Raw genomic sequence first — 26,383 nt, 5'->3', positions numbered from 1 at the left:
GGAAGTTCACAACTTCTAGCTGTTCTCCATCAAAACACTGTTCTGGTTTACGCTTTTACATTTTACAGTATTTAAAGGAGAGAAGATAGCCTTTTATGTTTTAACTAGCTTTAAAGTAAGGTAAAAAGCTATTGCTGTTCCAATTCTAAATGCTCTTTCAATCTTATTTTCTCACAACTGCTACTTCTTTTGATTCTGCAGGTCCATCATTGCCATCTTTATGAACTTTTGTAGCTATATAATGTTTTGTAAGAACTAAGCTAAAATAGAAGGATCATGTATCTGTCTTAATGAAATGTTGGTTGTAAAATAAAGTGATTGCTAGTTTTTATATGCTTCGTCTCTTCCCATAAATTGTTTATACACTCAGTGTACTTTGGTTTAGCATACTTTCTTATAAAGACTTAATAATGATACTTTTTTCTGGGTTTCCTATACCTTTCAAAATTACATGCTTTTACAAATGCCAATTTGTTTCTTCATGAAACTAGCAAATTCTAACATGAAGAACTCACAAGGGTGATATGTTCATAATCCTGTTGCATGATTGTTTATTTTTCTTTTATTGTTTCTCAGTAATAGTTTTTATTGGCATTTAAAAAATTGAATGTTGAATTGTAATTTCCTTATAATATTATGCTTCCTTAATAGAAAGCATAATAACCAGTGTGTGGGAATCATTTCTTTTTTGTAAATATAGGTCCCTGGAGATTTGAGTCAAACATCTGAAGACCAGAGTTTGTCAGATTTTGAAATGTAAGTTTCATAATAAACATATTTTTCTCTCTGTAATGTCTTTATGGGAAAGAAGAATAAGCAAACAGATTCAGTAGTTTGCTTTTCCTATATTATTTCCAATAACTGAATTCTCAGCTGTGGTGTTCTATTGTTAAAAAGTGTGGAGAGCTGCACAGTCAATACCCCAGTGTAGTTTTTAATAATGTTGAATGCAAGGAGTTTAGATTTATGAGGATTCTCTTTCAGTGCACTAGGTCTTGGTATTCTAACAAAGCACTAAAAGGTTAGTTTTCCGTTGCTCTGGGGTTGATAGATGCTGGATGCTATTCATCATGTGATAGACTTTCTCATTTTTGCAGAATAACTCCTACTCAGTGCATACAAATAGTACTACAAAAATCCCAGCTGGTCATCCCAGATCATTCTAAAGTGTTGTGATTTGGAGTTTTGCATGCATTAGTTGACTAATGAGTCTAGCTTTTTGTGGGTGAAGGGGTAAAAATGTAGCTGGTGTCTTTGAATCATAGAAGTGTGGAGATTAATTACAAAGAGTGGATGGAAATGGTTTCTCCATAATTGTGCAGTGCTCTTATGTTATTTAATTAACTTGGTTTTTTGCTGAGTTTTGTGGATAAAAATGTTGAGTTTATTGAAATGAATAATTTTTGTTTCATGCATATAATCAAATATTGTCAAATGCTTGCTGTAAAATAAACCAAAACCACTGTAGATGGAATTGTTCCAGTGCTCTTTTTCAGTTATGTTAATTTTAAGGAACACTTTTAGATACAGCAGATATAAAAGGTTCAGGGACAACTACAGTTTTTCTGATACTGCAATTGAAATGTTAAGTTGCTTTGTTGATCACTTTGATCATTATCTAAATCACTGGAAGTAGTTGCTTTGCAATTCTTATACATAAATATGATTCCCTATTTTGAGTTTTTTCTCTCTCATCCTCAGATCAAATCGTGCTCTTATTAATGTTTGGATTCCCTCAGTCTTTCTGCGTGGAAAAGCTGCTAATGCATTCCATGTTTATCAGGTAAGTGATACATCTTAACACATTCTGTGAAAAAGTTTCTGACTAATATGGCACATTTTAATAAATCAAAGATGTCAGTATCATTTCATTAGAGATCAGGTAATGAACAACAGTAGTAACTTCATAGATATTATTCATCCATAGGATTGTGTTGATAATCCAAATAGTGTATTTTGAGGGGTGGCTTTTCATAGTTTAATATTTTAAAAAAATGTTAGTAAGATGAGTGCATTGGCCAGGGGGTACAACAATTCAATATTAATCAGTAATGCCTTCTTCAATATGCATGTACCTATTCTGTTTCAATTTTGGGGGTATCAGTGACCAGAAATGTTGCTTGACAGACATATGTGGCTTACTGTAGTAGCTCACTTGAAAATATTTTGAATTGTGCAACAGGTCTTCACTATGTGTCATTGGACATGTTCATAGTGTGCTCTTCTTCAGCTGGGTCTGAATTTAGGGGTTTGCACTCTAGCCTGTCTTGTAGTTGAAGCATTGAAATCCTATACTATTTTTTGATTCCTGGATTATTGGCTTCAGAACAATTACACCCTCCATGGATAGAATGGCAGGGCAAACTTTAAGCACTTTAATATTCTGTCCTAGGCTGCATGTCTTTATTTGTGGATTATTAGCAGCTGCAAATTTTTTCCACTTTTGTTTCAGCCACGTGTACTTAGCTCTGAACAAGATTTCTGAAGCTTTTTAATATTCCTCTCACTCTGATGATTTTTGTAGAATTTTGAATTATTTATGAAGTGTTGGCAGATAGTTGAAAAATACAGGAAAACACCCACCTTTTGGCCAGTAAAAGACAAAGAAAAATAAGACTTCAGCTAATGGAAAGGAAAGCTAACAATACTGAACAGTTAGTTATTTGCTCAAAAGCATTGAATAATTGATAAAATTCAGGTGCACAAGTGTTTGTGGAAACCTAACTTATTGACAAGTGTCTTAGCTCTCACATATTCCTCCAGTCTGCTGTCACTGGCTACATGTTCTCAAACCCAGACACTAGAGTCTGCTATTGCAGAAATTCTTCAAAGCATCAATATACCACCCCACTACATCTGTTAATCTAATGATGCAGTTCTATGACCACTAGAAACTCTGGTTTCACCTCCTGGGTTGCTCTGTTTTATTCTTTTCATCCTACTTTGTCATCTAAGTTTCTCATGTTCCTATCAGCATACACCATTTGCTTTCCACCCCATCTACCATTTCCTCACCAGGTTGGTCAGCATGTTGACAAAGATATCTTGTCCCACTCTTTGAGATGGATTTAATCTCTCCCAGCAGTCCTTGACCCTTGGAGATAGTCCCATGATTGTAAAAGCCAAATCTGTCAGCGGCACCTGCTGTGCAACCAGGTATTGATCCACAGGACCCATGTGCTCCTGTGCCAAGCCTTTGACCTCCCAAGCAGGATCCAGAAGACCAGCTGGGACCCTATGCACTTCATCATTGCCCCAGTGCTGTTTGGTTGCCCTTGATTTGGTAGTTGTCTTGTCTGGAATTAATGTTGCTGCCTATGTGGATGAGTACTAAAGGGTTATAATAAGGGGTACCTATCGTGTACTGTTTAAAAAGCTTTGAGTTTTTAAAGTTCAGTCTTTCCTCAAGGATTTTTACATCTAGACTGTTGATTGGGAAAAAAATGGAATGTAATGTAGTTTGTGGGTTTTTTTCCTCCTGAAGTTGCATGTAAATTGGAGTTTCTGGCAAATAACAAAATAAGACCATTCTGTAAGATATTTGGTGTCTGAACAATGAAGTCTGTTGTCTTTGCAACAATATGTTACTTTCTACATTCTCTGGCTTTTCATTTTTCTTTTTTTTTTTTTTTTTTTTAAGCTATATCTGCAGTGCAGATTGAAATGAAGGCATTAAGTGTATATGCCTGTAATTTTTAAGCGCATTTCTGACTGTTTAGGCTTGGCACGCTTGTTAACGATGGTGAGATATGACGTGTAACAGTACTGTCTGTACAGTCTCAATTTTGTGTCTTTTTAATGTTACTGGTATCTGCTGTTACGTGAAAGACAGGAGAGGGGGAATATGATCCAGTAGTTGACCATATCTTTTCCTGATACTCAGGAAAGCCTATATGGTTGCAGTGTACACAGTTCCACATTTCTTTCACATATAGGTGACAAGTTAACATAATTTCTAATTATCAAATTGTGGGCATGAATTGTTGCAGTGGGAGTCTTATTGTGAAGAAAAGGACTCTCAAATCTTTTCTGTGTAAGTCGTGAATAAGAAGTAAACTATGGCTTTTTCAGTTATATTTACAGATTTATCTGTTGCTCACACAGGTTGTCCTCCTCATTTAGTTAGTGAGAATTAGAAACAAAACAGTTGTTGCAGCTGCTTGTGGATAAGCAGAGTTTAGATAGGGGCAGCCCTTTAGTAAGAGGAGATGTGATAGATGAAGGAATGTCGGAGGAAAACTGTCTTTGTATACTATTAAAGGTGGTTGAGTTCAACAGTAACATTATTACTGCATAGGGAGGCCATGCACATAGGCATGTATCTGCGTGAAAAAGGGTGTTATGGAGAATGTGTATTGCAAACAGTTGCATTTTTATCAACAATTATTTTCTCTGCTTTTTCAGTTGCATTCTCTTTGGTTGACTGGGAAGAAAGAATCCTTTTTTATTATTAAACTTGCTTTTGTATTTCGAGTTTTGTTAGTGTTACTACTAAGACATGAAACGGAAACAATTTATTTATAGGGTTGCTATCTAATATTCCAAATGTATCTTTATTTAAAAAAGTAGTGAAGTGCTTTTCTTTAAGATTTATTAGAACTGGATTTAAAAAAATTAATTCTTTGAAAAATTTCGTTTATTTTTAATTTTACTTGTAACTCAATATCAAATTTAGTGTGTAAAGAGTTCCATACTTTCCATGCGGTTTGACTGTTTGTTGACTATATAAATGGCATCATCAAAACCTGGAAATTTTATAGAAATCATATATACTGTAGTTGTTCTGCATATTATTTTTCAATAGGAACAATACTGAGATATACAAAGCTTCCCAATTTGTAAGAGGTTCAGGGCTTTATCCAAAATCTGCTGAAGTGGGTAGAGGTAGATGTTGCTTTCAGTTTGCTTTGGTTAAGGGCCTAACTACAGTGACGTGAACAAAAAATAAGTTTTTTTATTGTGCTTTTGCACCTTATTTCTATTTATCATTGGCATGGCATTTTAGAAAATATGTTGTACAGAGTGGGTTTTAATAGGCTTAATCTATTACTCATCATCAATGGAAAACAAAGGCAGCTAAACCTCTTGTGAAGAGGAAAAAAGGAAGCAAATATCACTGCAAGATACTAAGATTGAAAATTATAACTTTACAAAAAGAAAATTTTTAGACTTTTAAGTTCTTTATGTCTACAATATATACTTATAATGTTGGGCATCCGTAGTGTGCAAAATTTTGTGTATTGGTATATGTATTTGAAAAATATGAATGTTCTTCTGAATATGCTCTGTTCATTATCTATTCACACTAACAATTTATGGGACATAGGTAATGTGGAAAGTTAGAAGTGTTTATCTACAATAGGCATAGAGTATCTATGGTCAGAGTAGTTTGTCTTTAATTAAAGGACAGAACAGAATATCATAGAATTCCTGTGGTGAACAGTTGTGTATTCTCTCAACTTTATCTTTTAGTACTTTAAAAAATAATAAAAAAAAAAAAAAAAAGAGCAAGAATTACCTGTAGAAGTGACCTAAAACTTACGTAGTTCTTATTAAACTTTGATCTTGGCTACCTGCTGGGAACTTTCCTTATGGAAGAATACATTAATGGCATTCCTACCAGGTTTTGATCTCAGTAACTAGGAGTATGACTGGGAAGAGTACCTGTCTAGCAAATAACTAGCAAAAACCACCATATATGTGAAAAAAAAGGCTAAAAGACATTTTCCTAAATAGACCTATATTCTCTATCATAGCACTATGATGAAACACTTATGTGCTTGCTGAATATATATTCTGCATTTTATAGCTACCAGGAAAGCATTAATTTATAAAACTTCAGAATAGCCTCAGTAACAGCACTGTGCATTTATCTTGTTAAATCACTGCCAAAACATGTGCTCCTGATTACAGGGAATTTGATTCAATGTTGAAATTATGGAAGAGGATATTTACCAGGCTACCAGTATGTAATGAACAGACAAGGACTGGGAGTGACAATTAGGATAAATGATGGATTTAATTTCTGAGAGTCCTCTTATTCATAATAAACATTATTTTTGCTGCTTTATCATGTATTTCTCCAATGGCAGAGAATTAAAATCCATGTATAACTCTTTGTATCAGCTACATGAGAAATTGCTTGTAGTATATCAATGTAAAGGAAAGTAGCAATATTGCAGAATGTTGATGTTGTCGAGATCATTACTAACACCTTTTGGAGTTCAGATTTCTCTGTGGGTACTTGAGTAACTGTATCTTGAGATGTAAAAACTGACTCTTGGTTGTGCTGGTTAATTCTGAGAGAAAGTTGTCAGGCGAACTTTGGAGAAAGCTAGTGTGCTGATGGGAACAGGCAAAGCTTGAAACTGGGTTCAGGTAAACAAATTTTTAGATATGCTAAACACTTATGACTGTACTTAAAGCTAATTGGAAATTATTCTTAAGATGCTTAGCCTTCCTGAAAATGAGATCACATTCGTAATACTATTCAGGTAAGATGTTGCTGCCAAATGAAGATACTACAAAAGGGCATGGACCTTGACCACCATTGCTTTTCCAAATGCAGTTCATATAAATGTATTTCTAACATGGCTTGATTTCTTCTGCATTTTCTGTTATTAGAAAGCTAAAGAAACTGTCCTCCTTTACCCTTCTGTTAATGAGCCACCTTGTTAACCTTTGCTGATTTGAAATTATGTCTCTCTGGAGCATTTCATTTGATGGAGAGGAAGGTGGTGTGCCAGTGGACACTTGCTATGTCACATTTCTTGTTGATGCACTTCAGAACTGTTGTGCCTCTTCTGTCCCTTTTTGCTTATAAATGCATATTTTCTAGCAGTAAATAAACTACTGCATACATATCACATGCCCTGAGAATGACCAAAAGAGGGTGGAAAGAATTGCCGAGCACCTCAGATAGTTTGGAAAAGTTAGAACCTGTCAGTTCCACGATATCTGTAATCTATTTTTTGTGGACTTATAAATTATTATTAAGAATATAAGAATTAGGAGAAATAAATCTGGGTAGCCAATTTTGCATTTGTACTTCTTAAACAAGGAAAATAAATGAATCACATGTTAATTTGCCTATCGGGAGGGCCTGACCTGGACAGGATAAGAGTAGGCTCCAGCAGTTTTGTTTTTGTTACAGTGCTTGTCTTTTTGTTTTTTTGGTTTGTTTTTTTTTTTTAAATTTAATGCAGATTTATAATGCTGTTTTGAAGGGTGTTTCAAAGCATTTTTGTGTCATGTTAATATTTCAGCATGTTCCAGATGTCATGTTCAAAATCAGTACAACTTCTATCCCTAAAAAACCCCAGATGTTATTCTTTGGTGAATACAGAAGGGAGAATTTCCAGCTCCAGCATACTTGTCACATAGTTTCAACGATCAGATAGTTTCCTTAATTTCTGTTAAGGATTAAGGATTCTGGGCAAGCTCAGAAATAAGGTTGTGGGCTCTGAAAGCAAGAAACATTTTATAATGAATCCTATTAGATGTGGAAATTTTAATCAGACTTCTGTACTTGTAGAGTTACACTGCACTATTGCAGTAATGTTTAACTAGCAGAATGTACTGGTTATGAATCTTAGGAATTTAAAAACAAGGTCTAGAAATGTAGCCAAATTTTACGCTCAATTTGAATGACTGAGTTCAAAGGGACAGTTGTGAGCAGCAGATTAATCGGTGCTCACAGTTCAGCACTATCTAATACTGCCTGAAAAATTAAAAGCCATAGACTTATATCATTCAGCTGTGGATGTTACAACAATTAGATGGTATATAAATCTAAAAAAAAAAAAAGTGAAAATGCAGTTTAGAATTGGATGTGCACTAAAGTGCAGTTATGAAGTTCAGTATTTTTCACTTGTTTTCTGAAATACCACAATTTCACTTAATTGAACTTAATTTCACATAATTGAACTTTCAGATGAGTACAATAAATAAATGGTGACTACAATAAATAAAGACAAAAAAATAAACATTGTGATACAGTGCTTTTAAAATTAAATAGCCAGTTAGGGCTTTGTTTTCTCTTGCATTGTGAGTAGTCCTCTGAGGACAAAGATCTCTACTGAGAAGAGGTGGCTTTAGGTTTTGGGCAGTTCAATTTTGTCATTCCCTCGGGTATCATCTGGGACTTTACCTGACAAATAGAAAGGTGGGAAAACTTCGTGTTTCCAGATGGGCTACTAAGCTGTGGTGTGGAAGATAATGTTCCATTTGGTTTCCAGTGATATAGGGTAAAGGAGACTATGAGGGCTTCAGAGAGGTGGAGATCTAGTATTTTGCTGCATGAATGAAAAAATGTTGGAGAAATAATGGGTTTGGATTCATCAAGATTTGGATATATTTCTGGAATAAAGGAAATTTTCACATGAGGGATGCATTTAAATGCCAGGACTCAGTTACTGGCACTTGAAGATCATAAAATTTATAAACTGAAAAGTAGAGGAAGGTTTACATATAAAGAAAATCAGATGTTTGAGATGGGAATAGGTATTTAAATAAACTAAACCTAATTAATTTAAACTCTATTGTAAAAGGAGCAACAAAAGCAAAAATTCATTACTGTAATATTTAACTGGAAAAAAGAGAATGAGGGAAAAAATTTGGAAGATGGTTAAAAAAAACCCTAAAAGGGTAGCTAAGATGGTTTGCAGGCATAATGGAGACTATTTAAAAACTTGGATATTGCTCACAGGAAATGCGTAACCCATTTTTAAAAACAGAGGGGAAAACCAAGAGAAGGATGGCTAAGTAGCAGTAAATAAAATAAATTTTAAAATATCAAAGCATTTAAGTTGCCTCCAAAGTAAAATAGAGGAATGTACACATTCTGGAGGAAAAAAGTAGATACAGTGTTACAGGCCTCTTACAACTTGCAAAAGGCATAAAATCTAATAGTCTCTTTTGTACGTGTCAGGAAAAGGCCACTTGCTAAAGTCAGCAGGACAAATATTCAAGCTGAAGAAGAAGGTCTCAGAACATAAAATAGTAACAGAAGAATGCATATTTTAAAATCTCAGTTCACCATGGAGCTGTTATGGGGGAACTAAGTGATCTTTAAGGACCCTTCCAACCCATACCATTCTATGACTCTGATTCCTATTCTGGATTATTCGTTGTGGAGAATTAGCAGAGTGTCTGTTTTAAATGAAATACCAGTAGAAGATCTTATTGAACAAATAAAGAATAAATCTCTACATGCAATTCACCAGGAATTCAAGGGTGAAATAGCTGAAAACTGAGTGATAAATAGCTTCTGTCTTAGGTAGCAGAAGATTTTAAAGTCGGTAATCTGACACAATTTTTAAAAGGGTTTAGAGAAGTCTAAAACGAGAGTTGTTAGAAATCATTAGAAAAGGGACAGAAAACCAGAAAACTGTTATGCCATGTATAATCTCTGGTTTATCTGTGTGCAGTTCTAGTCCTCTCCAAAGAAATATATCAGAACTGGAAAGAATATGGTGAAAAAATGAGGCTTTTTCATTTGAGGAGCTTATTAAAAATTTTTAGCCTGCAAGAAAGAAAACTGAGAGGGGAGTAAGATAGCAATCTTTCAAATAATGAAAGACACAGAGAGATTTTTAACTGTTTCAAAATGCAAATTGGAGCATCCATTGAAACTGCCAGCTTGCACTTTCAAAACAAGTGTGTGACAGCGGTTTTCTCCACAACGTGTAATTGGGGTGCAAGACGTCTTGCCACAGGTCTTGAGAATACTGAAAGTTTATGTGGGTCTAGAAAATAAATGAGCTAATTTAAGTTAAAAAAAATAATCAATCCAAACACAAGGACGTGACTTCTTTCTGAGGAAATCCCTGTATAGCAATATTACGGATGATAGATAACTTTTCTGCATAAATAAAACTACACCTTTTGTTCATATTTAAGTGTACTGAATAAAATACATTTCATAATTCACCCAAGATTTTTCTAAACTGTTGAAATCAATATACTTGGCAGTAACAGTACAATGGGAGAAACTTGGAGGTCATGGGGTAGGATTAACCGAACATGGCTTGTCTTTAATGCTATGCTAAGAATGAGTAATTCAGTCCTGAAACAGGAATAATAGGTATAATTAGGAAATCTCCTCCCTTCCACTAGTGTTTATCTTCTATGCATGGCAAGCTCACGCTAATGTTTTCAGAAGCACATCCTTTCTCTTTATACTTGCTCAGCTTTGTTTTGCTTAAAGTTTGTGTCTTGACTACTGTCTTGTCATTCATTAGCGCTGACAGATTACTAGTATAATTAATTTTGCATATGAGTAGAAAGATTAATTAGATGACCAGTTGATGTCCTTACTGTGAATCAACAAATTGTAAGGATTATTTAGATGATACTGGATGAAATTTTGGGCTGTGACAGGAGCTCAGACTAGACAGTCATAACAGTATCTTCTAGCAAGAACATTAGAACAATTATAGTTATCCACTTGAAGCCCAGAAGAAGCTTTAAAAGTTTATTCTCTTACAAATTTTGTGAGCCTATTTGTAAGTGGTAAACTGATTAGTTAAAAGTGTTAAAGGACCTAGCCATGTGTGAAGAAACCAATATATTTTGTACTAACTAACAGTTAAGAAAGTCTAGTCCTTTAAACAGGTAATCTAAATATTAGGTGGCTTTGTAAAATCAGGGTCATGCTGGCAAAAGTCAAGTCTTCTCTTAGACACATCCTCTCTTCTCTAGTTAGCAGTCATCAGAAAGCAGCTAGTTATTTGTGATATATGCACTTTGCTGCCCATCTTTTTTGTGAACCTTTTTTGTGAGGCTGATGTTGCTCAGTCAGCCTAGCATTAGAAAATAATTTTTTGTCTAGTATATCCACCGGGATAGACAGAATAAAAAAAAAACACTTGCATTTACATTTGACCTCTAGATGGTGATAGTTAATTGCAGTTTCTTTAGTGCCTGTGAAGCAATATATTATTGCAATAATATTATTTTATCCTATTTCTCAAGTGTAGAATATCTTTGTTATTTTCTGCATATGTTCGGATTCCACTTTCCTGTGAAGTACACAACAAATGCCATTAGTCATGCCTTTTGTTGCTACAATTACCAATGGCTGACACTTAAGATAAGGAAACCGAGATTTTGTGATTCTTAAAATGATACCAATATTTGAATCGCTACTTGTTTGTGGAGCAATAAACGTTTTAGATTATGCCAAATAAGATTAAAGAGAAATATGCTAATCAGACAAGACTGATGCTATTTGCATATGAATAGGACCCCCTAAGATCATAATCAATAAACATACTCCTCTTACAACTTTTTTATTCCTTTGAGTCTCTTCAGTCTTACTGTTTAATATTGACTAATATCTCTTCTCAAAATATTTCTTTTTCTATTACTTTCAATGATGTGCTGTTTTTCCTCTCGGCTTCCTCTCTGATGGAAGAGCATAATACCTTCCTATGAAGGGGCTATTATCATAAAATTGTTTAGGTTGGAAAAGACCTTTAAGATTGAGTCCAGCCATTAACTTCGCACTGCCAAGTCCACAGCTAAATCATGTCCCTAAGTGCCACATCTACACATGTTTTAAATAGCTGCAGGGATGGTGACTCCACCACCTCCCTGGGCAGCCTGTTCCAACGCTTGACCACCCTTTCAGTGAATGAATGTTTCCCAATATCCAATCTAAACCTTTCCTGGTACAACTTGAGGCTGTTTCCTCTTGTGCTACTGCTTGTTAACTGGGAAAAAAGACTGACCCTCACCTGTCTACAGCCTCCTTTCAGGTAGTTGTAGAGAATGATAAGGTCTCCCCTAAGCCTCCTTTTCTCCAGGCTAAACAACCCCAGTTCCCTCAGTGGCTCCTCACAGGACTTGTGCTCCAGACCCTTCATCAGCTTCATTGTCCTTCTTTGGATATACTCCAGCACCTCAGTGTCTTTCTTACAGCGAGTACCTGAATGCTCCTGCTTAAACAGAGGGAAGAATTTTCACAGAAATGCATCATAAAAGACACGGAAGAGAACAGTATCTGATGCTCAACAGTTTTTGAAGGGGAGAGTGCCCAGCAAATTCTTTGGGTGAGAGATGAAACAGTGAAAGCAAAGTCTGGGATCTGCCGGATGTTACTGTCGACCTTTAGTTTATACATGAGCCAGCATAGCCTTAGTATTTCATCAAAGGTAGAAATCTTAACAATGGAAGACAGTGGATAGACAGTTAAAGTAGTTGAAAAGTAGGCAACATTTCAAACCCAAAGCTGATTTTCGTTTCCCTTATATATGAGGAATTGGATTACTTCAGCAGCTGCAGTACGAAGCAAGCAAAAAGGAGAAGGAAATAGTCTTCTAATCATATTCCATCTCAGAGCAGCTCAGGGCAAGCAGAGAAGAAAATGGTCTAGAATGATTGGGAGAATTTGAGAGAAAGATGAGGCATGTGGCATTTTGAAAGAGAGTGGTTTGAGAGTGCATGAACCAAAAAAGTTGAATGTCCCACTTTTTCTGTAATGGGACCTGTGTCAGGAGGAAGCATCAGAGAAGCATAAAAGCAGGTAAAGGAGAAAAAAATTCAAATCGCTGGGATGGAGGGAGTATACAAAGGTGAGATCAGTCCTCAGAGACTTTTATTTATTTTTGTAAAGGAAATCGTAATACAACTTAATACACTGTTATGCTTATAGATATGCTAATCTGGATGCAAAAAATACTAAGAAAATCAAAGTAGAAATTAAATTTTCAATTTACTTCATACCTACTACAGAAAGAAGATAATAATTTTTATCCAATAAATATCTAGAATAAATAATAGTTACCGTATTTACAAACTGATCGGTGAGGTATCCTCCTTTCCCTGGCCAGAGCACCCAAAATACGATATTTGGAGAAAAAGCCAGCAGTTCTGTCGTTTTACCTATACTCTCCCCTGCAGAAACTTCTTTCACTGCAGTGGTTGTCATGCATTGCAGCGACTGTATCAGTTCAAAGTGCATGTTTGTGAAATGGTGTTAATTATTTTTTGGTATTATAAGTAACATTTCACTGTCAAAAAGAGCTAATTATGTTATTGAATGAAGTCTTCTGTGCTGATTTGCTTTGTATTTGGAATAAATACATTTTTTATTTCTTCCAGCAAAAGCATAGGCATACTGCTTTTGTCACTTTAGTGCTGTTTTTGGTGAATAGAAACAGAACTGTGGCTACAGAAACACAGTGAACATACTTCTGCACGTATGTAATTGAGTGGATAGGCCTAAAATGCATGACATATTTCTGTTTAGTAGAACAATATTGGTTGTTCTTAAGGTCCATGCTTTCATGTGCATTCTCTCATATATTTGACGTTATATTGTTCATTTTTATGAACTAAATATCAAAACTTTGAAGATGTAACATAAGAAAATACAGTATTTGTAGTCTATGCGCAAGTAGGTAAAATGGTCTTATTGAGATAAAAGCTTGTTCACTTTAATTTCTGTTCTCTGTACATAGAAAGGCACACAAAAAGCTGCTCATATCACAGCTGAAAAGTTTCATTGTTCCGTTTGTTTTTCATTATGCAGAAATTCTTAAATTGGATCATTTTCAAAGCAGGAACTTAACCATAAATGCAGTCCTGCAGCTGTGTCAAAATATAACTTGCGTTTGTATTCTTTTCTCACACTTCAAAGGTAACTTTGGAGAATTCAGCTTGAATTTATATTCTAAACAGAATCCCATTGTCCTATAAAGTCAAGAAATATTACTGGTTCTTCCTTTTTTGCTATTTACTTCCCCTTCGGTTTCATACCTTTTACTACTTCTATATGGTTTGAGTGCAGAAATAATTTTGAGAAAAGCTTCCTAAATAAATTGAAACACATTACTCCTCTCAGAAAAGCATGCTATGAAATAGGAAAAAAAGAAAGTCCAGTTCCCTGAAAACAATTATTTCTTAAATTGTAAATTTTGATCAAAATCTCTTTAGCTTAGTGTTCCTGAATAATTAAGATATACATTACAGTTGAGTCAGTTTTAAGGATTTTTAAAACTTTATTATCATCATAAACCAATATTTGAGAAACAGAACAAGTAGTAGTTCTAGAAGCTCATCCCAGAACCTGTTGCACCTCAGGTTAAAATGAATGCATTTTCTTCTTTCCACAGAAAGACTGGTCTGTCATTTTTCTTAGATTACGTTAGCAATACTTTATGGAAGTACTGGCAGTTTCGTTTTCTGGAAATATCATGGGTTATAAGGTTTGTTTAACCAAATGTTACATTAACAGTTACTTGGGGGTTGTTGCAATGAATATTCCAGGCTTCTATAATGTCTGTAACAGCAAACTCAGTAAATGTAGAGAATCAGTAGATAAATTTTATTGATATTAACAAGTTTTGCCTAATATTTCCGAGCACTGAAATTATTTCTCTTTAGTCTTTTCTCTCCTTTATATCATAAATAAATTGAACAGACATTCTGAAATAGGTGGGTTTATTTTATAAATGGGAAACTCATAGCGAAAGCAGTGAAAATGAGTGGGTTAGGTAGTTGAGGAGAACTTTAGATGCAGATGAAATCTTGTCTCCCCTCTTACTACTTCCAGCTCTCCATCAGTAATTCTGAACTAGACTTCTACAAGTCCCTGTCTCGTGCTTGATGTTCCCTCTCAGTAGTTGTAGCAGAAGAGGATGTTTTTTATGCTGTTTAGTAGATTACTTTTTGCAAGAATAAAAGAGAAATTATCCCTACTGTTAAGATTGGTAGAAGATAATGTGGGTCACAGTAGGATTACGGTATTTTAGAAAATAATTTTAGTAGTTTAGAAGGTAATTTGGGGACATTACAAGTCTTGCAGTTTGGACCTTACATGAAATTATGATTATATAATACAATATATAATTATTTAAATTGAGTATTTCAAAGGTGAGAGGTAAAGGAGATGCAAGATTTTGGTGGTAGAGTCTGCCTATAAGAAGGGGAAAGGCTGAAATTACTGCAGTTTGAACTTCATCCATATCATCTCCTGGCATGGTTTTTGTTGGCTTTTCTAACCCAACAAAGTGTTAGAACAGATGTATCAACCTAGGTAGTCAGAGGAACAGTCTGTTCTATGTAACTTTTTTATTTGCTCCAACCTCACTTTGTCCTGTCTAGGGGAAAAAAAAAAGAGGCAAAGTTAAGCACATAACGTGTCCCTCCCTGTACAATCTCTTCTCCCATCCCCCCATAATGTTCACATTGCCAGTCTTAGGAGATGCATAAAATCCATTTAAGAACTGTCATTCATTCATTGGTTTATCCTGCTGAGTCCTAGCAATATGCTGCTTAAGATATATATGTTCTGTTAGCGTGAGCAGGTTTGATTATTAATCTTCTCATCTTTTTTTATCTTAATCTGTTCTATCTAAGTAGATATTCCTGTATCTGAAGCAAATATTCCCATTTTATGGAAATATTTTATAGCTCCTTTACCAAGAACGAAATTCTAGCAAAAAAATTAAAGCATCTCTGCTGCTTCATGTCTACTTTCCTTTTTCTTTCTGTACTGAGTAATGAAGTGTTGTGGTAAAACTATGGACCAATGATATTCCAGAATTTTTTGAAGTGTTATTTAAAAGCAAATGTAAAGAAAACTTTCACCAGTCAAGTTCAGAAAAAAGTATGGTGCCACTTTGTGTGTTACGTTTTTGTATTCATGCTGATTGCATTCTCTACCAAAGCAGTTGCTGATTTCTTGTTTTTGTTGTTGCATGCTTGGGCATTGATTTTAAAGGCCTGTGTAACAAACAAGAGGATTTCTAGAAAACCCTGTTTTATTAATGAGGGAAAGGAAGTTAGAAATACAGTAATACACTAGAAATACAATAATGCAGAAATAATAGTTTTTCTCTCAGCTCCTTCTGTTTTGTCTGCCCTCCCACCCACCCCAATAATGCTGAGTTCAGCGGCAGTCACAGTAGCTTCCTTAGTGTTGATCAGTCTCATTTACATTCCCTATACTGCCCATCATAGTTTTTTTTCATTCTGGTAAGAAAAACTATGACTTTGTCCAGTATATCACTGATTCTTTACAAACTTTCTCTGTATTCGTTATGTCCTTTGAAGTGTTCTACTGCTGAAATGTTCTGACTTCTCTCGCACCTTGTGCCATTGAACTTTGTATACGGTTTAGTAGAGTTTCACTGCTTACCTTCCATTAGCATTTTCTCTCTCCTGACATTTTTGTTGCCTCTGGAATGGGATATAGATTCACAGGGTCTTTAACTTCAGCAGGTTTGTATTTGTGGAGCTCCCATGCACAGAGTTCTCTGGCTAGAATTTCATTTTTCATTATGTATTCAGATCATCTTACCAGGAAATGTGTGACACATTTGTAGGGAAGATTCAGGAATAACTTGGTTTAGGGAAGTTCCTTTCTGTTACTTAATCTGATATTTCTATAACAATGAATGTCATTGCAACAGAAGATTCTCTAATATTCCATTCAGTATCTCTTTCTATCTACAATGCTTGAGACCCAAAAAGTGAATCCTAAATATACCAACATATATTTTGCATCCAAAATGAAGGGAGCCCATTGTAGACTTCTGCACACCTGAAGAACGAGTGTTGAGTATAGGCATTTAATCTGTGAAGGTGCAATGGAACTGAAGCGAGTTGGAATTTTGGCATTTGTCCTTTCTACTCCTCAGGCTTTTATACACAAGTAGTGATGAACTGTGTGAATAATTACTAGTCTGTTATTGGGATTTGTTAACAGCATTTTTTACTCAACTGCTTAAAGATTCCTTAACATATTAAAGAAACTTTTGGCACAAAAACCAGTACCATGGGAGTAGGATTTATTCATTTCAGCATGCAGTCATTAAACTAGTGTTTTCAAATCTGTTTTCAGAAGTTTTTTGACATTTCAATAATATTAAGATAGCAGGTAGTTGGCTGAGAAACAAAATAGGAAATTACTACTGTTTTTGCTATTTCTCTTCAAGTCTTTGACTTTAAACATGTTTGTGATGAGAAAATAACAGACTAATTAATTATATATACTTAATAACTGAAATTTTTATTTTCAGCTGCTGTAAATCATAGCTACAAAAAAGTTACCTATCAGACTTTATATAGCAGACCCAATTGGAAAGTGCTCCTAAGTTACAAGCAAAAGCTACTGAATTAATTTTTTTTTATATACAAAAGAATATTGAAGTAGTATCTTTTGTCTACAGTCCAACAAGCAGTCTAGTGGTGATTTCGATTTGGTCTGTAAATTTTCTTTACCTTGAAAATTACTTAATTAGGTTAGGAAGTGGATTTCTGGAAAACATGGGCATTTGAAAGGAAATGTGGTGATTTGGAATTGATTTTTAAATTGATCAGATAGTGAGCCTAAGAGTAGTCCTTTCAACTTCTTATAACATGATCTTAAAATACTGTTCTGTATTTGTGTCATTTTTTAAGGTATTTTCAGTAGTAGAAAGTAGTGCTGCCCTAGGGTGCAGCATAATTATTTGGGACAAACATGCACAAAAATGTACTTGGCAGCTACAGATTCCATTTCTGATTAAAACAGCATGAATGAAATTGTGGATACATTAAAGGTAGTAGGAATAGTCATAATGACTTCTAAGACAATTTCAAACAGTGCATCTCAAGTTGCTTGATTCAGTACTATTTTTAAATTCTGTCTACAAAGATAATTGTTCCGTGTTATTCCTGTGATTAAGTTGTATGATCTGTATTTGTTTTAAATGAGACTAACTATATGCCTTATATGACTAGCCTAGAATAAGTTTATCCAAGCAGTTTTATATTTAGGATTTACTTTGTTTGATTTCCCAACTGAATTTGCATTAAGTGTCTTGAAGTATCTCGGCTTGTGAATAGTATTCCCTGTTGAGATAACAAAGCTTTAAATGTGTATTGCATCATGAACTTTAATATGCCTTTCATACTCTATTATGTGATTGTCAATAAATTCAATATGGCACAGTTGTTACATTTTCATTTCTTACTGTCTAAAAGAAATCAATATTGATGTACATAGAACAGGAAGAATTTTGTTAGCAGTTTTATCTAAGAAATTAATCTATGTTTTTGCAGTCCTTAAAAATTCCAATTACAGTGTACTGGATTCCTTAATTATTTAACTGTAGGTTACAGATTATCAGGTAATACTGAACTGTGTGATTCACTGCATCACATGTGCAAAGATAACTGCTCAGTTAAATTAGGATTTCCATATTAAATAACTTGGTTAAAAATAATTCAAGCTTTTTTGTCATCCCTGCCCCCTGCAGGGAAGCTGAAATGAATCTTGGGAATGTATAAAAAATTTCAGTCAGTATGCTGGTTGAAGTGAGCGCAGGGAGGGAGAAAGGTTAGAGCTGGGTGAATAAAGAATATGTAATACAGTTTTTACTACATTAAATTAACTTTATTGAAAATACGCAAAATACTTGCATTTCATATTTCCCTTCATGGATTTTCAGAGATGAACTGAATTGTTAAAACAGGTGGTCCTGTAGGTGTTTAATTATCTTTATCCAGGCTTTACTTTCAAAATGAAAGGAGGTCTGAATACTTCTTGTAGACCTGTTGTAGTGGTTCCATCATTACACTATCTGAATTCTTGTACCAAAACTAGTTGGATTTGTGTTTAGATACACATTTGTACTTCACACAATACTCTGAATCTTTTGTATTCTTAGAAGTGCTAATTTTGGAATTACTATATTAATTTAATTTTTTGTCATCATCATGAAACATGATGAAATATATAGTAACCCCAAAATACACTTGTTATTCAATAGAATCAAATAATATGAATATATGAATATATGAATATTTTTCTACAGTGAAATAGTTTGGCAGAAGTTGCATGGTGTATTTTGTTTTGTGGCAAGACAGAAGCCTTCTATAAATTTGAGACCAAACCAAAGGAAGGCTGCGTAAGCTGCTTCTGTGGGAGAAGACAAGACATCACTGGATCTCTGAAATACCATGAGTCCTTAGTAAAATTTTATTTTTCCTAAGCACCTGGCAAATCTAGAGGAGAAAGGACCATGTTAATGTTTCAGTCATCACGAGAAGCTACAATTCCATGTTGGATTCAAAATCCAAATTTCATTTTTTCCTAGCATTCATGAAAATACAGTTACTGCCCACTGTGTGTGGTAGATCTTGTTGCTTTTTTACATAAGCATTCTCCTGATACTTGCCTTACAATTTACTAAATTACTGGGGTTTTTTTGAGAAGCAAGGCAATGCAGTGTCATCAGTACTATTCCAGCTTAATTTGTGATGCAAAATACTGAGATAAACTCACACATGAGAATGAATGAGCTACAGATTCCACAGAAGCAGCTAAGGAAAGGGTCAGTCTGGATCTTGAGTTTTGATGCTTGGTTTATAGTTTCTGACTTGTGCTATTTCAGCATTCTTTAAAACTGTGGGCTTGTTTCAGTAGAGGAAAGGTTATTGCCTAGTAATGAATGAAATCTCAGCTTTCTGTAAGTATATTTCACTTCTGCATGAAATGTTCCTAGAGAACATGAATATTTAGCATGTAATTGGTAATATGCTCATGAAATAATTCAGTGGCAAACAAAAACAGAAAATCACAAAAACTACAGCTGTGTTAAATTATACTTAATGTCCTATACAAACAGAAAGAATGAACTGTGTTTATTTTCCAAACAATAAAATTTCTAGTTTAGTTTTCAATGTAATTTTTTTTAGAAAGTAAATTAAATTTCATACTTTGGGTAAAATCATGTTTTGCAATTCTGATGCTGCAAAGCTAATTTACAAAGTTGAAAAATTGTTTTGAGTACATAGAAATCAATTTTATAGTGGTATAAAAATATTTTTTCCTTTGGTCACTGGCTAAAAGAATATGCTGGAAACCATGGTAACAAAAAGTGCTACCATGTTTGCCCCAGAGTCTTGTTAAAATGAGCAAGCTATGTTTGTCTTGTTTGATATAATAAAAAAAGAGGAAAAGAGAAGGAGAAGGACGAAGGGAGAAGATTGACCTGTACAACAGAAACAGCAAATATACAGTCAGAGATGTATCTATGAGTAAGTAATCCTGGAAATGCTGGTACCATTTCATCATGAATGTGAAGGTGTTAAGCCATGAAGCTGTAAAGAGTAAAGGGAATATATTAGCTCAATGGTTTGTCTTTAAATTGTTTCCTTCCGTATCTGTATTTTGCAGGTGTATATTAGGATAAAGGATGATGAATGGAATGTTTATCGAAGATACGCAGAGTTCAGAAGCTTGCATCATAAGTTACAGAATAAATACCAGCAAGTGAGGACTTTTAACTTTCCACCAAAAAAGGCCATTGGAAACAAGGTACTTAAAAGAACTTATAGTATCAGCAAGAGTTGGGGAAAAAAAAACCTTTCCTGTCCACACACACACAAAAAAGATGTGACTGTCATAGATATTTTTTACACTATTTTTACACTGTGCTAGACAGTCCCTGCTATTTTTATACAGACAGCACTCATCAGCTGCAGATTCACTGATAATATAGTTAATGCATTGATTTTTCTACTCACTTAAAAGGAAACTCTTTTGGTTAAATGAAATACTGATGACATATACAGTAGACAAATGCACAAAACCCCCATAACTGTACCGGACAGCTGTATATGTAAAATGTAATTTTTTACTCCATTATTTTCAATAAATGTCAGCTATTAACACCGATCAGTAATTAATTAAATATCTCTGTAAACTTTAAAAAGTATCAGTCTAAACTCATTACATTTCCTGTGCTGTTCACCAATTGTTGTAAGTTCTTTGAACCAGCTTTTTGAAGGCATTTGGGTTCTTAATTCCCATAATCTGTGTCTTTGTGTTTTAGTTCTCCCATTTTAAAATGGGCCTTCCTGCGTTTTCCTTTCACAGGGATTTTGCAAGAAATACAGGAAATATTGTACTAAGTATGTAGTAAATATGTAGTATCATGTAATTGAGTCCTTAATCACCAAAACATGAAGAAGTTCAAGAGCTTAAATACCCATTGCAATATATACCATAAAACCAGTAAGGATTGAGAAGTAATCAAAGTGTAAGAATGATCTGAAAAAATTATTTATCATAAGTAAAACATTTAAAACATGCTTATGACTAAAAACATCTCTATGAAACCACTGGGTGCTTAAATCAACATTGCTAATGTTAATCAAATTTGTTAGCTTTTATATGGGATTTTCCCCTTTGGTTTTTTTTTTTTTTTTGCCATATTATCACTGAGTTCTTGTATCAAATATCTAAGAAGCACCAACCATAGTGATCAGTGAAGTCATCAAAAGAAAGCTGACATGATGACTGAAATACTTCAAGATCTTAATGACATTTTATTTGACCTAAGACCACATTAATACATGTATCACTAAAATGCCAGAATCATGTAATTATATCTGTTGCAACTTGTCCATGATAGGAAAAAAATCATAATTGATGATTCATATGAAGTAATACAAAATTTAAAAAATAAATAGAAAAAATAATATATATAAACTTCTTAATGGCATTCAGATGTCAGTGAATGTTTAAAAATAGTAACTCTGATCTGACTTCAAATAATTTCCCATGTGTTCCATAAAAATGAGTAGTTAAGCTTGGCACACATGATACGAAGGGAGTAGTGATGCATATAATCTGGAATAAGCGGTGGTGATACAAATATATCTGGAATTTTTCAATAAAATCTGTAAGTCTGTTTGCTTGGCATAAAGTCCAGAGTTAATGTAGTTGTTCATTGCCCACTGAACTAGTAAATGAAAGTACTTATGAAAGCTTTTCTGCTTTTTTCTATATATTAGATCATGCGTTTTTCATTTCATTTTCAATGGATAGTTTTGTAATAAAGCAATGTATTTTCTTTGTTACATAATGAATTCTTTTTTGAAGTGATGGAGTATCAGCCTCTTCAATAAATTACAAAAGCCTTCTTTTAAGCTTTTTTTGATAGTCTTTCATCCTTAATTACTTTAAATACTAATTGAATTACAATTTCAGTTGCACAACTGATGCGTACAAAATTATCAGTTGAGCAACTCATTAAAAAATTTGCATTGCTTATTCTTTCAGTGCTTTAGCTTTGGGCCAAAATTCTACCGTAATCATGCTTAAGCCCACGATCACTTTCTGTCATATAAGATACTTTTTCAGAGATCTGTTCTTTACAGAAAGAAATGGGTGCCATCCATTGCACTCCTGAAAGACTCCTATGATGAGACATAAGCTAGTTGTATAATTGGAATTGATTAGTGATTATATTTCTGGGTACCTGCTGTAAATATCTTACAAGTCACAAAATAGTGCTTTCACATCAGCTTTGCAAGAGCTTACCTCAGTTTATCACACAAGAGTTTATTTCCACAGTACATTGCGTAGGCAAATTTTGGTCCTTTTAGTGGTACTATTTTTAGTACCATGTCATGGTACATATTGCATTTAGGAATATTGCATGGTTTTCTGTGGCGTGGTGAATCATGCTTCAGGAACAATTACCCTGCAGATCCAGCAAAAGTAGTAGCTCCTTGGAACACATTGCACTGTGTGACTGAATGAGATGAGTTAATGGCCTTGAGATGGCCCTTTTTTCCGTGACAGAGCAAGTTGAAGTAAATGGAATGTTAAAAAACTCCATGTAAAATTAATTCATGTGGGAATGTCTGTCTTGGAATTCTGTAGAACTTTCAGTTTAGGATGAGGGATTTGTGCAGGATGTTAGACGTGCAAATGTTTGGTAATAAACAGTAGAAGAGATATTATCAATCTACTGTTTTCAATACTTTTTTAACTTTAGTGGCTACAAAAGTATGTTCCCTTTTATGTATACTGTTACATTACCATAGAAAGTTTTTCGCTCTGATGTTATACTGTTTTTAATAGAATTGCATCTGCCTTGCCATTTCTAGATTAATCAATAGAATATTAAATCAGTGCCTGAAGAGCGGTTTCAGAAGCTAAATTCTGCTAATAGAAGTATCTCTATTCAGTTTACATCAGTCTGTGGTTTTCATCTCCTTCACAAATCTTCAGTGCTACTAGATGCCCAGATAACACAGTGGTAAAACATAGTCCTCCGTATGTAAATGGCTAAAAATGACTATTTTGCAGCTTTTGGAAAATGGTGGTATGTGCTTTTATATCCTTCAGGTCTGTACCTGACTGATGTCACTCATTGCATATCTTCAATACACTGTGTTTGGTACTGTGAGGCTAATGAAGGTGATATGCTTATTCTAAATATTAGTTTAATTTTAGGCTAGCTAAAATTAAACTAATTTTAGGGGTTTTTTTACTAAATATTAGTAAATATTTAGTAAATATCTAAATATTAGTGCACTGAAAGAGGGTTTTGCTGTAACTGATTTCTCCCTTAAATACCCAGCACTAAATTTGGTGTTCAGTTGCGTGTCTCAGATTGAGGGAACCTCCGAGACCACAAGAGGACACCATGCTCTACAGAATGACCTAGAACCACTGCTGCAGAGTCACAAAATACTATCCATTGTTTTGCTATGCAAAATATTTGAGCCCTGAGGAGGGAACTTGGCTAGAAGAGAATAATGTAGAAAAAACTATTAATTTACATGCGTATTTTTCCTGCTTACTGCAATAGAAATCAGGGAGGTCAGGTTCAAATGCAAAGTTGCAGAGTTTGACACAGGGAAAATGCAGAACAAAAGCAGAATTTCAGCTGAATGAGGATTCTTAAAAGTGAGAAAATCAAGTGTTTATTACTGCATATATATTGTCATCAAGTAGCAGTTACATCTGAAAATATTTGACTATTGTAAAACAATGGATTAAGAATCTAATATTTATATTCTAATTGTTATGTTTTAATGTGTTTTTGCCTTAAGTTGGGACAGTTTATCTGAACAGTTCATGTTCATGATCTTTCAACAAATTATGTATGTAGGATTAGAAACTAGCTTTTATGCTTGAGGAAAGCATAAATTTAATATACAGAACACCAACTAGTAGAAAGTGAACAGAGAAGAGGGAAGAACACTGCTTTGAAAAAGTAACATTTTTCCGATTACAAACAAGAATGTGTATTTGCCTTTCAGGTTGGTAACCTTATTTTCAGTGTATCAGTTCAAACATTTGAATAAAGTCAGTTAGAACTAATGCAAAGAAATGAAAAGAATAGATTAATTTATAAATGTTGCTTTGAATCAACCCAGAACTGGTAATTTAATTACTGAAGGAGCATGTAACAATAATGCTTGCAAGACACCATGTCTGAAGTTTCATACATACCAGTTCCCGTGCTGTATATTTTCTACTAATGGTCTTTCAGTGCTGGTAGCAAAAAGTTGACAAATTTTCCTTACAAGAATAAGTGTCTTCCTTCAGTTTATCAATGTTTTGTTTGAGTGAAAACAAGAAATGTATTTGTTCTCTTTTGTTGCATGTATAAGAAAAATGTCATATATTCATTGTATATTTTTGTACTTCTTTTGTAAAGTGCAGATCACTTTATTTAAAACTTAAAAATTTGAACTGTATTTTTAAGATTTGAACTGTTTATTTTTGTAATTTTAAACCACTGTGCCCCCTTATCAGCCTGGTTTGTGGTTTGCTAAGTATTTTAAATGTAGGTGTATATACCAAGACTTGTAATTTCAAGCTGGTTTTCTTGCATGAAATAGGTTTTTGCCTTTTAGCTAGCCTTCAGGTACTTTGGATCTTTTGCATTCATACTTCCACTGTTTAAGTCCTTGTGACTACTGCCTTCCTGTCAGGTTCCTAATGTCCAAAGGACTGGTTTGGTTTATAAACCAGCACGCTCTAGTTTAGAGTGTGCTGAGTTAGGTGAAGCTCATGAAGAGAAGCTTCATCTATATGTATTAATACATGATTGCAAAGAGATCCCTGCATGCTTTTGCATAGAAATATAGCTTATGGTTTTTTCATTGAAAATGAGCCTTTACATTTAGCTTTGGAAGTTTGTCAGTGCTGTGTTGATGTCTCACTTGTTGAAATGTTTCTTTCAGACTAATGGTTAAATAATAATATGGAGAACTTACTGGACCTATTACTCTTAATTTTTGAACACTGCATTGTCCTTAAAATCTCGGTTGCTACTTCTGCCTTGGGCAGATTCTAACAGTTAAAGAATGGATTTTAGTAACTGAGTAAACACCTAATTAAGTCTCCTCTTGCAAGGGTATTGTCCCAATAGAGGACATATCAAAATAGAAATGGTTCTTTGCTTCCACTGGAAATGTGAATTCAGTGATTGAGTGTGTAGAAATTGAATAAGGTAGTTTTCCACTGAGTGCTGACTTGACTGCATGATATCCTTTGCTTTCCTTTAAAACATCGGATACCCCATATGGAAAGAATATACAGCACTCTTCTGAGATTAGGAGAGAGTGACTTTGCCATGACTCCTCAGCTGCATAGGAGGAACAATACAGAAATCTAAAATGAGTTTTCTGTCTAGGAGAAAATGTTGAGAGCAACATCATTCATCATTTTTATCCCATGCAACTGAAGTCTGTGAGCAGTTTCTCTAGCCATAGCTTGTTTCATGGCCAAGTGTTAGTGCAATAAAGTATATGTGTCCCTCTCACCTATCAGTAACTAAGCTAAATTGTACGTTACTCTGCGTAATTGTTTTAAAAGCTTGTAAATGCGTTTATGTTTCTCAAAAGCTATATATTTGTATAGACATATATACACATATGCATATGACAATATCAAAGACAGCATTTAGGATATATATGAAGTTGGTTTCTGGAATGTATCTTGTAATTCTGAAAGTTCTATTTACCAGGGACTTTATCTTTCTCCCATTTATGTCAGTGGAGATTGCTTCCTTCCCCACCCCCTCAGCACAGCTGCTTTTTTATCAGTGTCTGCTCTGTTTGCCTTTTGCTGAAGATAGTGAAGCGTTTAAGACAGTCTGCAGGATAACTGTTTTAGCATTAAAAGGTACAGCAGGTAAAGATTTTATTTAGAAGAAAAGAAAACAACATAGCTTGTGTTGTATGCTTGTAATGTATACTGGTTTTTAAAAGTTTATCAAGAATTGTCTAGCTCTGTGTGTGTATACGTATATACATGATGTAATTTGAAGCCATTCAAATTAGAGTTTCAATTTTAATATTTTCTTAAGGGTTTCACATTATGCTGTTGACGTGTAAGCCCTGTTATGCATTTCCTTACTGTAAAAAGTTGATCTGCCCTTTTGGGCCAGCAGGACCTGTCCACCCAGTGACAAGTACTGTTATAGTTTAACCCCAGCCAGCAACTAAGTACCGTGCAGCTGCTCGCTCACTCACCCCACAGAGGGATAAGGAGGAGAATTGGAAAGAAATATAAAACTCAAGGGTTGAGATAAGAACACTTCAATAAATAAAATAAACACAATAATAATAATAATTATAG

The 26,383-nt window shown here is 34.3% G+C and overlaps 1 protein-coding gene across 2 annotated transcripts in view; it reads left to right on the top strand.

Moving 5' to 3' along the window:
* Positions 1 to 26,383, top strand: part of SNX29 (sorting nexin 29) — a 106,092-nt gene that overhangs the window by 63,650 nt on the left and 16,059 nt on the right. For both annotated transcript variants that reach the window (XR_008747358.1, XM_005241023.4), the window contains exons 17-19: positions 701 to 756; positions 1,702 to 1,783; positions 20,171 to 20,311. Coding sequence is in view for 1 of the 2 variants with exons in the window: in XM_005241023.4 (XP_005241080.3) it covers positions 701 to 756; positions 1,702 to 1,783; positions 20,171 to 20,311 (279 nt within the window). In the remaining variant the exon portion in view is untranslated. The remainder of the gene's footprint in view (positions 1 to 700; positions 757 to 1,701; positions 1,784 to 20,170; positions 20,312 to 26,383) is intronic.

The sequence above is a fragment of the Falco peregrinus genome, chromosome 5 (assembly GCF_023634155.1).
Source record: "Falco peregrinus isolate bFalPer1 chromosome 5, bFalPer1.pri, whole genome shotgun sequence".
Lineage (NCBI taxonomy): Eukaryota > Metazoa > Chordata > Aves > Falconiformes > Falconidae > Falco > Falco peregrinus.
Note: the sequence above shows the minus strand (reverse complement) of the source record. Positions and strands in the feature narration are given on the sequence as shown.